Source organism: Empidonax traillii, unplaced genomic scaffold, assembly GCF_003031625.1.
Source record: "Empidonax traillii isolate 1590-97213 ecotype Southwest subspecies unplaced genomic scaffold, ASM303162v1 scaffold824:size280585, whole genome shotgun sequence".
In the NCBI taxonomy this organism is placed as follows: domain Eukaryota; kingdom Metazoa; phylum Chordata; class Aves; order Passeriformes; family Tyrannidae; genus Empidonax; species Empidonax traillii.
Window position 1 is genome coordinate 57,088 of NW_020956017.1, and position 12,386 is coordinate 69,473.

At 37.9% G+C, this 12,386-nt stretch overlaps 1 protein-coding gene across 4 annotated transcripts in view; it reads left to right on the forward strand.

Moving 5' to 3' along the window:
• RAP1GDS1 (Rap1 GTPase-GDP dissociation stimulator 1) overlaps positions 1–12,386 on the forward strand; it is a 59,000-nt gene that overhangs the window by 34,065 nt on the left and 12,549 nt on the right. For 2 of the 4 annotated variants that reach the window (XM_027901942.1, XM_027901941.1), the window contains exons 4-7: positions 6,467–6,595; positions 8,983–9,108; positions 11,829–11,972; positions 12,252–12,383. In XM_027901942.1, coding sequence (XP_027757743.1) covers positions 6,467–6,595; positions 8,983–9,108; positions 11,829–11,972; positions 12,252–12,383 — 531 coding nt within the window. Of the gene's footprint in view, positions 1–3,260; positions 3,328–5,021; positions 5,079–6,466; positions 6,596–8,982; positions 9,109–11,828; positions 11,973–12,251; positions 12,384–12,386 lie in introns of those variants that run through there. The other 2 variants (XM_027901943.1, XM_027901944.1) reach the window with 2 other exon arrangements.

The following is a 12,386-nucleotide window of genomic DNA, read 5'->3' on the forward strand; positions in this document are numbered from 1 at the left end:
TTCTTTGTTAAAATATTTGGAACAAATAGATGTTCTCACCTCTAAGCTGCTGGAATCCTGTGTATTAACTAAGACTAAGGAGCATACAGTATGCTTGGTAGCTCAAGGCAGACGAGTCCGAGAGCAATGTGTAGAGATACTGTTATCAGTTTTGCTTCAGTGACCGGGCTCCCAGCAGATCTTCCCTAGGAAAACTAATTATGAGATAAATCTCTCAAACAAGCAGCTTCTGAACAGCTTAACTGTTAGGAACATTGAATAAATGACTCATTTCATCTACTTAGGTAGCTTATTCTGATGCAATCAGAAAAGCAGTTGCGTAGTTCAGAGACAACTAGGAGGGATTCACTAGCTGCTGTCCTCTCTGCTAAAGAACATCTTTCATCTCACACTCTGACACAATATTCACAGGAGCTGCTGAAGCCGATGTCAAAAGTGAGAAATGCAGGAGTATTCCCAGCTCTTGGATTTGGGTGCACACCACCACCCTGTTCTGCCATCACATCAGGGAGGAATGCTGGGGGCTTAACAAACCTTCACCCTACCCCACATGCTTGGTGGTCTTGGTGAGGAAGGGTCCTTTTTGGTAGGAACTCAGCACACGTTTGGCCCGGCACCCATGGGTATGCTGTATAAAATTTGCTCATTGACTGGGGCAACCATTGAATTGAACCCCAAATAATATGCCAAATCAATATTTAAAAAAAAAAAAAAAAGAAAGAAAATTAAGGGAAAAAAAGGAGAAAAAAGGATTTAGAGGACTAAATTTTTGGAAGAAAATTCAGTGCCCATTCCTATAGCTTGTGAGTGGAGAAATGCATAGTTGGCCTGTCTTTACAGTTTTGTTTTAAGAATCACAAGTACAGTTGGACCACAGTTATGAACTGATCAGAAATATCACTTGTGGACCATCATAAATTTTCAGGACAGCAGTCAATGTCAGCTAGGAGCCCGAGATAACCAGTTACTTCCAGGCATTACAGCATCAGGTGGATAATATTCTGACTAAATGCAGTTCTTTGCTGATCTGTTAAACATCAAAACGGAGATCGTCCTGACAGTTAATTGTGGTCACAGATTAGTGAATATCATTTTCAGGTGTACTTGCAAAGGTTTGGTCCCAGTTACTTACAAAGAAGATAAACACTGCATTGGTTTTGCTGAAGGATGAGCAGTACAGAATTGCAGCCTAGAGTCACATTCTTTGTAGTTATGGAAACCAATTGGACAAAAATAAAAGGAAAAATATTAAATAAGGAGGAGGTGTTTCAGTCTTTGAAATAGCACTTCTGCCTTCTTTTTTCATGTTTCTGTAATCTTTTCCAGTTTAGCCTGTTATGTTACAAAATCACAGGTGGGGACTTTGAAGATTTCTTTACTGCTCTTAATGACTTGCACTCTTTTAAGCTGCTCTAGTTATCCAGACAAGGACCATTACAGCAGAGTTGGCTCCTAGTTGCATCTAATTGTCTGTGAACACCCTAATATTTTCCAATTATTAGCATTTTATGAGCAAAGAATATATAAATTGTTTTATTTGATTCTAAAGAGTTTGTCATTCCCAGTCAACCAATTGCCCTCTTTTTCCAATAGCTACTACTTTATTAGTAGTAACTATCAACCACCTCGGTTTTTTTTAACATGAGAGACTCATTCTTGAGTATTTTCAGGGATTTATCACACGTGCGTTATACAAAAAAGGCAACTACAAGTAAGGTTTTCTTTTTCTAAACAGAGCAAATTAATGGAGCATACTTGTTTCTCATCCTGATTCTGGACACCCGGCTTGCAGTTGTAACTCCACTTATAACACTGTTATCTAAGCTTTAAAACTAAGATTCCTTTTACAAGGTTCTTGTGTTGTCTGCTTGTGTTCAGGAATTATTTTTGCCTGCTGTCTCTCAATTCTTTCTTTGCTTCCTTGATATCTTATTTCATTAGTAACTACAGTGTTAGGAGGACAAACTCAGCTTTGGCATCTCTTGCAGTTCTTTGAAAGTGTTGATATTTAATTGCATTGATAGAAATCAGAGGGTTTTCTTCTGATGGAAAACATTCCTTTGCCTCCAGCTCAGGTTATCTTGACCCTCTTGTCATAATCGTATTTTACTACACAAATTCAGTGGGACACAAATAGTTCATTCCAGCTTTCTGTTAGTCTCTGTGTAGCTACGAATCTGCTTAACAGCAAGAAGCAAAGCTGGCTTGGATAAAGAGAGAAAAACTAATAACTAATCTAATAAAACTAATAATCATATGCAAACACTCAAGTAAAAGAATTAGAAACACGAGTAGTTATTCTGCAGATCTCATAATCCTGTGAGCCAAGACTATTTGCAAGTTAATGGGATCAGTCTGTAAGGTAACTAATTGTCTCTTGAGATCTCTAAAACAAACCATGAAAGCCTTTTTAAAGAAATGCAGAAGTTATGCAAGAACTAGGCCAGCTGGCTTATTAGGTAGTCAAATTGGAGATCGGAAGTTAGCTGGATACAGTATGCATGTGTGAAAGTATACGTACGTTTAAATATATGGGCATATAGTAGATTAAAATAATTATGTTTATAGGTTCCTTCATCATTTCATTTCATATTAAACTTCAGTCTGTCAAGGTTGTCTTCCCTTCAGTGCCTTTGTTAAAAGTGACATCCTGATGTTAAATCATTCGACTGCCAAGCCTTTCTTATTCTTACACTCTTAGCAACTGGAATGAATGTTGGGGGCTGATTTGCACTGTTGAGCATCTGCGGAAGTTACGTAAATACACAAGAAAAATAAGGGAGATTTATGGCACCATTATTATGGTCTAAAAGCAATATTTCAGTAATGCTTCCTCCTAAGATTTACCTTTGCTAATTTTCATGCTTGCCGTGGTTTTTGTTTCATTTACATCACAGCTAAAGATGTCTAGCATGCTTTCAAGACCTAAATATACTTAAATGCAAAGTAACCTTAAGAATGTAAAAGCAGATAAAAAGTATGTTCCTTATGATAGTGAGATAATCAATACAATCACTCTTATGTTATGTGATAATTTAATATAGCTGTGGGGATTGCAAGCAGGTTTCTCTAGGCTACGAAATCATGCCACCAATTTGTACAAAACTTATTTTCCTTCAGCAGTATAATTACAGTAACTTATGGGACGCAAATGATGAGTTGTTCTCTGAAATTCTTTTCAAAATCGTGAACTAGCCTAAATCAGAGTTTTTATCTAAAATGCCCCCAATAAAGTTCTCAATTTGGGATATTCTCCCCAGATCTTACTCTTTGGAGTTTCCATGTGTGTCACCGAAGGACATGGAGCCATTGAAATTCAAGTTTTAGGTAGGTAATTCTTTGTGCTGGCGCATGTATTGATTGCCTTTTATATACCTGTATATGCATCTGTACAGCATCACTGTCAGTGCTTCTCACTCCAAAAGAACACAGAGGTATTTTACTAGTGCAACATGTGACAACAGTGTCAAATGTGGCTTTGAGTCATAAATTCAGAAGAGGCATTCAATTTTTCATGCTTCCTGCTCACTGTGCATAAAGTTCTGCTTAGGAAGCTGATGGACGAGCTGTTTCATCCTGAGACACGATGTTGCCTGGCTTCTTGGCTTGCTTTAGTCCTGTGTCAGGCAACTGCTTGTAGGATGGATGCATGTGTCCCCTGAATTTGTCTCCTGCTCTAGTAGGGCATTAACACTTCCTGCAGTGAAAGGCCAAGATACACAGTTAATCCAAGTTACCCAGTCTGAGGTCTTTTCCTAGGACAGATAGAGAACTGCTGGCAGTCCCTTCAGCTAAGACTGAACCACTGAGATGTTTTTAATTTCTCTGAACTAAAAAGTGCTGTAGGTCTCAATACCAGTGAGATGCCTCATACTTTTCTCTTGAACTGCGTGATAGACTTTGCTAGAGAAAGAGCCTCCTATTGGTGGTAATGAGAGATGTAAATGTCAAGTCCAGAATTTGTATGGCAAGCCCAAGCTTAAGTATAAACATTGCAAATAGCTGCTGGCAGCCTTTTATTTTCAAAGATCTCGCCTCCTATGCAGCTTTGTGACTCACAGGGTTGTCCTGTCCTTGTCAAAGGAGAAAATTTATCCTTTTGCTTACTGCTGTTAAGGCAATGGTTACCCTATTGACAACTCCTGTAATGCCATTCTTACCACTGGAGACAATTCCTGTACTCAGGGGTCATCCTTCTACTCCAGGGAAATGAGACTGGTACGGAGTCTGGTATAATACCTGACCTTTGACCCAGTATAATTACTCTTTCTTAGTGTATGGGGTTTTTTTCCTTTTTTTCTTATTTGGAGGTTCTAGAGGGCCTTTAGTCAGTGCACTCTGTGCTCTCTTGACCAACAAATATCCTACTGTTTGGCTCTAAAGACTCCTGTTTCCTTTCAAAGATGGATGTGGTTTCCCTTTTTCCACTCATCTTCTCTTCCATGTCTTTTATATATTTTTTATTAAGAAAGAGACAGCAGAAAAAAAAAAAACAAACCTCCTCAAAATGGAGCATTTATGCTTCTGATGTCAGAATGAAGTCCATAGAGATTGTCTCTTTGTCCATTACAGCTGGATAAAGTGATTTTTAGTGACTAAAGGTATAGTCTAGTAACAAAGCAATTTCTTTCCACATAATGTTCTATGGCATTTGTGGTTTGTGTCTTTGTTCTCCCACTCTCCATGACTACCAGTTTTCCTTCAGAATTTTTAAGTGTCTGCAGGGGACAATCACAAAACAAGGACAAAAACAGATTATTTACCAGTAACTTGAGTTCTCCTACACAATAATTTTCTCCACAGAACCATTCCATCTCCCCCTGCTCCAATTTTCCTATTCAGAGACAGATTTTTACAGTCAGTTTGGATTGAAGTAGGAGGGTGTAGTAGTGACTCACACATCTGCCAGAGGTAAAATGGCATTCAATGCATGCGCTAGTACAATTTGTACTTACCTGAAATTTGACAACTTCAACAGCTCTTTGGTGTCTGACATGGCGTTCTCATAAATTTCACTAAAGACCATGAATCTGTGGAAGAGATAATCCTTCCCCCCAAAAAAGGAAATTCAGTTACTGGTAAGTAATACAGTTTTATTAAAGATGTCAAGGCATAAGGATTCCTGCTCATCCCCACTAACCTGTAATAACTATGGTTTTTACTTAGTTAGTGTACCAAATTGATAATTACTGTAAAAGTCTTTTATGCATAATAAAAATGAGCTAAGCATTCTGCAATATTTTCATAATTTTTATTATATTAAAATTTCAAACACATTTGGTAGAATTTTGAGGGCAAAGAGCTTTTTAAGAGCATGAGATGGTACTAAATTTGCTAAACTTAAGATGTGATATGTTTTTATCTCTCTGTAAAAGTCTGCCATTTTTTATGGCTCTGATACCACAGATATAAAAACTCCAACTGATTTCAGTTGCCTAGAATGAATTCCTTAAAAAGGAAACCAAGAAAAACCCCAAACATGAAAAACCTCCCAGAATTCCCCTGTAGGGCTTGACCCAAAGCTAAATGAAGTAATACAGTTCTCTTAATTGAATTGGGCTTTGGATCCTTGTCTTTTGAGTCTGTAACATTTAAGCATAGTCAAAGTGCTTAGAAACAAAGGAAAAAAGATGCTTAGGAAAATTACTAAATAACATCTGGTGTGTATATTGAAGTCTGCTTCATTCTATTCAACTGTAAAACAATGTTTTTCTTCTTTGCTGTGTTATAGGTAAAATGTGTAAGAAAATATTGCTTTAAATAATCTTTCAAAACAATCATGTTTCTGCCTAACCATCAAAGCATCTTTCTATTTGCAGACATCTAGGAGCAATAACTTTCTTACTTGTAAATACTATAAACTTTCATCCTATGCAAGAAATTATCAGAATGGCTTCTAAGGACTTTTCTTAAACCTTCCATTTTTTGTCTTTATTAAACTTTCTTTTTTCTCAAGCTCCTCATAATCTACATTGTAACTTCCTGTGTTTATAAAATTTTCCGTGTTTATTTCAGTGCCAGTTTATATTCATCCTAATTTTAATTTTCCAGTTTTGATCTCTAATAATAAAAGAGTGTGTAGAAAAAGCTCTCAGATAAATAACTATTTCACTGACCTAGTTAAGGTTGATTTCAGTCGGCTCGTCTCAGTGAGCCCAGAATCAAACCTGACATGTATTAAGAACCTGATAACCACAAAATTGTCAGTAGCTGCATAACTCACTATACCCTATGACTAGATCAGGAAGGAATATTTCTGGGAATACATCCCATTGCCAGGGACAAGGAGAATTATGAGTCCATATCTCAACTCTGGACCTGATAGTAGTGTAGCAGAGTAGAGGAGACAGACATTTTAATGCTGCTTAGCCTAGAAGTTGCTTTGTGTGAAAAATGCTTTTTTGGTTAAAGGAATGGTACTACGAACAGAAATACTAACTCACTGTTGTACTTTCTTTTTATGTAGATACGTTGCAGTCACAGCTTATCAATATGGGTGTTATTCCTACGTTAGTGAAATTGTTGGGTATTCATTGCCAAAATGCAGCTCTGACAGAAATGTGCCTTGTTGCATTTGGCAATTTAGCAGAACTTGGTAAGTCCATGATATTAATCTCAAATTTACATCCACTTAAGTTAAGTCTTAGTTAAAGACTAACAAAAGCTTTGTCCTGATACTCTTTCCATTCCTTTTGGTACATTCTATAATTATAGACAAGCAGTTTCTGCTTTTTTTCTATAGAATCTATAAGTGTCTTTTTTTTTTTTTGCCTTCAGTAACTGAAATTTATTTGGGTGCTTAATACAATCTTGTGTTTTATGTTAATGTTCTTCATGGCAACTAAGCATGTTTTAAATCATCCAAACAGTATTTCCATGGCACTGCTACTTACTGTGAATTATTTATTAGTAATATAAATATTGTATCCTGGTGTAGGTCCACAGAGTTTTATCAGGATTAACTTTGACTCCTGAAAATCTCTGAATAAAACTGAGGCAGGCACACTTCATTAATCTGCCTATACGATATTCTTTTAGGTGTAGAGTTTTAACATGTTCTGGTCTAAATACTTCCATGTATAAATCATGAATCAATGTTATCTTTAGCAATTTTAGTTACAACTTCATTTAAATTGAAGTTTGTAGCCCTGCTTTGATCCAATGTCTTTGCAAGCAGATTAGTTTTCACTGGAATTCAACCAAATGTCAATCAACAGGTTGTTACGGCCTGTGTTTTGTTATCACCTGTGTTTTACATTGCTGTTCTTTTGCAGACCTATTCTGTGAAATTTTAGTCTTACGAGTTTTTTTGCACTGCAGTACAATCGTATAGCAGTTATGATATCATGCTGGTTTTCTGAGAACATTCAGCAGTTCAAAATACAAAAAACATATCTCTTGAGTTCGTAGTGTTTGGTGGCCTGAGTTCAGAGATTCCAAGGCCAGAGAGCCAAGGCCAGATCGTCATATCTCATGGTCTGATCGTACACATCATATCTTCACTTTCAGTAGACAAGTCCTCTTAGCAACTCAGCAATGGAAAGAGCCATCAAAGTAGCACTAAAGAAGTTAATAGACCACAGGTCTTCAAGGTGGGCACTGTGTACTGTGTCTGCACAACAAAAAGTATAATACACTGAAAATTCTAGTGCTTAAATGCAACTAAAACCATAAGGATTTCGAATACAAGAAAGGGTAGCCTCACGGAGAACTACATTGCCTTTCCCTCTTTGGAAAGATCCAGATCTGTCCTGTTGAGGAACAAGAACCATAGGAAGGAAGCTTAGCAGCAGCTGCTTCCCTTCCTGTTATATGATAAAAAGGTCCTCATTCTTTAGGATTGGCACAAAATTAATTTAGTTTGTAATACTTTATTGTCCCTTAAGCAATAGCTTAGTCAATCACATTGTAACTGTATTATTTTATTTTTGCCTTGTAACTTCAGGGAATTTTTTTGTGGGGTTTCAGTTTGCATCACTTAAGAGACAAATGCATTGCACAGATGCCATGGAAAGCATTATATGACTCTTATTCTCTGTCAAAGCAGGGCACAAACCAATAAAGAGAGTGATGAATCTCCTTTTAAAAATACTGGAAAGATCAAAAATCCACTTAGAATATGCTATGCCACTGTGCACAGTGAGAGAAAACAATAATGGAATGTGCACAAAAGAGTCTAGATCTTCAGTTCATGCTTTTCCTGAGTCCTTGGGGTCAGTTCTACATTAAAATAATCCCTAACCATCCATCAGAGCAATAGCAAAGGTGCTGGAAGGTTTTCTAACTACAGATGGCCCTCAGGAGGTGGCAACTGGAGAATGCAGAACACCAGCCCTACCACCTGCATCCCTTGTAATACTGCCAGTGAGGAGGAATGCGATACAGGCAGTGAAATAAAAGATGCTTTTGTTGAATGTACATTTGAAGATCTGCTGGCTAATCTGCTGGTAGGAAGCCCACCCATCTGTACAAGCCGCTTTATGCTCTCTGTGCAGGGTGAGATGGCCCAGCAACAGCCACACAGAGATTTCAGAAGAAATGTCAACATCATGAAACCGTGTACATATTAAAGTGTTGAGTGCAAATCTTCATCTCTCCCATAGAAAATGTGGTATATAACCCGCTCTTCTTCCTGTTAAGATGAGGGAAATCAAAGACTTAATATATATTTTTGTACTGTTACTGTTTCTATAGCTACCTTCACATTTTGTCGGGCAAAACCAGCCCCAACAGCCTTGATCGTATATTTATATAGTTTTAACAGCCTTAATCATAATAAATTCAGGTCAGCACATCCATCTGAAAGTGTGAGACATTTATCTTTTCATTTTGTGACAAGCATGAGTCTATTGTTCTTGTCTGTCAAGAGCACTATTAGTCATCTTACCGGTGAATAAACCTGGTAACAAAGAGAAAAGAAATAGTCCTGCCTTTGGATGTGGTTTGTTTACTTCATACTGAATTTTTCCTTTTGCTTCACAGAGTCAAGTAAGGAGCAGTTTGCCTACACAAACATTGCTGAAGAGCTTGTGAAGCTGTTCAAGAAGCAAATAGAGCATGATAAAAAGGAGATGATCTTTGAAGTTTTGGCTCCCCTGGCAGAAAATGGTGAGAATTTTTTTCTTACACTATCTTTTACTCATTCCCATATGTGTATTTTGGTATATTGGTGTTTCTTCCTGGGACTAAATGAGAGTAACTGGCTGCCTTGTTCAGAAGCCACAATGGCTGATCCTTGTGATGGTAGTTTCATGCAAAGTGAATTAGGTCGTCATTGTCGAGCGTGTGACAGGAGCCGACAAACTGTTGATGCTAATTCCATCTCTGATTCACTCTGTATACGATTATGTTATATTTTATTTCCCTGTGCCCTCAGTGGGAATATCAAAAGCTGCTTTTTAGAGGGCTTTACAACATTTGTCTGCAAATGCTGGCTCTAGCGTGCATAGACCATTGCAGTACCAGGACATCATTTCCTGGAATCACAGAGCCACTGGCAGTTCCATTTCCTGCAGACATTATTTTTGCTAAGGGCATGTTAATTGCAGAGCTAAGAGATGGACAGTCCCTTTAAATGCTTGTTGAGAGATCATAGGAATTTAATTTGGGTGTTTGGTGGCATATGCCGTGGTAGCCCCAGTTGGCCCCTGGGAGTTTCATTCACTGCTCAAGCCAGAGCAGGATGAGATGTACACCTGATGACCCCTCCGAGATGTTCCTCCCAAAGGAACAAAAGATCCTACGAAGGTGGCTTGTACAATTTATCATCTGCCCTTAGTGGAAATGGAGCTGGACTGAAGTGGGAAACAGTTTATTAAGTATGGAAGACATCACAGTATTTGATGGGTCTATAACTTTGTTTTAACCGTCTCAGCATTAAAGCTTGTTTGAACTGAAAAAGTTATTAGATAGAATTGCAAACTCTAAAGATTTAGGTTTCATTCTACTCTGTGTGCATACACACTCTGTGTGTGTCTGTCTTACATTGTATAAATTAAGATAAACTTTAACTTAAAAAGTTATTTTGACTTCTAAGTGGTATGGGAAATAAATTCCTTTTTTCAGTTCTAAAGCCACACATTTTTTCCAAAATATATTCATTATATAGTAATTAGCAAGTTGCTCTGAGTTATTCCATTCTCAAAGACTTGACATGGAATAGGGTTGAACTTTTTGTGTATTTGATGTATTTCAGTTCAAATGCTTAATTTTCCTTAGATTATGTTTTTTAGTTGCCATTAGATTGGAGAAATTCACTGCTGCTGACCATAACTCAGGTGCTCGCATGTAAGAGGTGGTCAGCTGAACAAACATTTCCACTGTGCGTTCAAGGCATACTTCAATGAGTTCACTGTGCTGGTACTATTTAGGTGCTTCTGACTGCAGACAATTAGCAATAGGTCAGAAGGAAAAAACATCTTAATTAAATATTTGCAGAGTCTGGATTTTGGTGGTTGGGGTGTTTTAAGCTTGTTTCTTATTTAGTTGTTGATTAAGCACACCGGTGTAGCAATTTCAAATCACAGAACATCTGCAACCCAGTATTCTGAAACTAAGGGAATTCTCTATTTTTTAAAGCATCTCAGTGCAAAAGTGCCTATCTTAAAAAAATCCCAACTGGATATTTTGCATTCCCTAACAAAGTTCATGAGAAGGTCAGTCGCTCTTAGAGGAACAATGAATTTCACTCAGGCCAGAAGCCCACTGACACCAGGAAACTGAGAGTCAGACACATCCTTCACCAGAGGTAGAATACACTTCCTCTTCCATCTGTGGTTTGTAAACTATAAGAAAAAAAAAATATTTCCAAAGCTTTGGCCTTTACAAATATTTTAACTTAGGTTAAACAGCTTATTGTTAAAATACCATTTCATGAGGAAAGGTGAGAGAAATCTATTTCTTTGCACACTTCTGCAGAGCTTTGTGACTGTGTTTTCCAAAAACAGCATGCAAAAACTACCAGAATCACTTTCATGTGTGAAAAGACTTAAAACAGCATCAGACGACCTGCCATTCCCTCTTAACAGAAAGGGAGTTTAGGCATGTAAGGAGATTCTCAGCTCCAGGTTCAGAGGGAAATATCTGTTAAAGATTTTGTTGTTGTAGAAAAAGGAGATAAAATATTGTTCCCAGGTTCTGTGTCATCACCTGAAAAACATATTTATTACCTTCTTGAGCCTTGTTTCCAATGACAACTAAGAAATGTGTTTGCCTCATCAATTTCCAGTTTTTCTTCAATCACAACAAACTTCCTTCCCTCCAGACCCAGCCTTTTGGATTTGGCCTTACTGTACTCCTCCTTCAGCCCTTTCAATGAGTGGCAAAAATACCGTCTCAGCTAAAACAAATTGGTCTAAGATTTCATCAAAAAGTTCTGCATTTTGTCGTTGTCTGTCTCAGTGAAGTGAAGTGAGTAGCACTTCTGGTACATGAAACAGAGTAAGAAACCCTAAGTTTGTTCTGCAGCACAGTCCAAAGTCTTTGGAAAGCATGAACACAGCACAGTCCTTATGAGTCTGCTGTGTCATGACTGAGATGCCAGAAGTTTGCTGTAGAGAAATATCCTGATTTTTGAGAAGTGGAGAGTTCCATAGAGCTTCAGTGTATGGTTGTGCTCTAAAGGCAGGCCAGGGAGCACCTGTTAGATGAGTAGTAACAGAGTTGGCCCTAAGAATTTCAAATAAAGGAGCTGCAATTTTTTGTACACAAGCAGTCAGTGAAACCATTGGCATCACTACTTCTTCTTCTTGAAGTCTGTCCAGTGTGTATGTGCGGTAGGTGTATTTAAAATGCTGATTCTGACTCCCATTATCTATGCTGTTCTTCAGATGTCATTAAACTGCAGCTGGTTGAAGCAGGCTTGGTGGAGTGCTTACTTGAGATCGTCCAGAAGACTGTGGACAGTGACAAAGAGGATGATATTGCAGAGCTTAAAACAGCTTCTGATCTTATGGTTCTGTTATTGCTCGGAGGTAAGTATGGGCTGTCACTGTCTTCTGCAAAGCAGCAGCAGATACTTGTAGTGCTGTTTGGCTGCCGAATTTCACTATTTATTAATTTTCTAAATAACCTACATTCATATGGAGGCCCTGCTCCCACCAGGCAAACATTCAAGAGGTCAGATTTTGTCCTTATCCCACTGCAGGACTGTATTAACTGTAGTGGAACCAGCATAGCTTCACAAATATAAAGAGAAGTTTCCCTAACAAACACTTCTTTGGTTTGCTGACTGTCTGTGCTTTTTGCCCCAGATGAATCCATGCAGAAGTTATTTGAAGGAGGAAAAGGCAGCGTGTTCCAAAGAGTGCTTTCATGGATTCCTTCCAATAGTCATCAGCTACAGCTTGCAGGAGCACTGGCTATTGCAAATTTTGCCAGAAATGGTA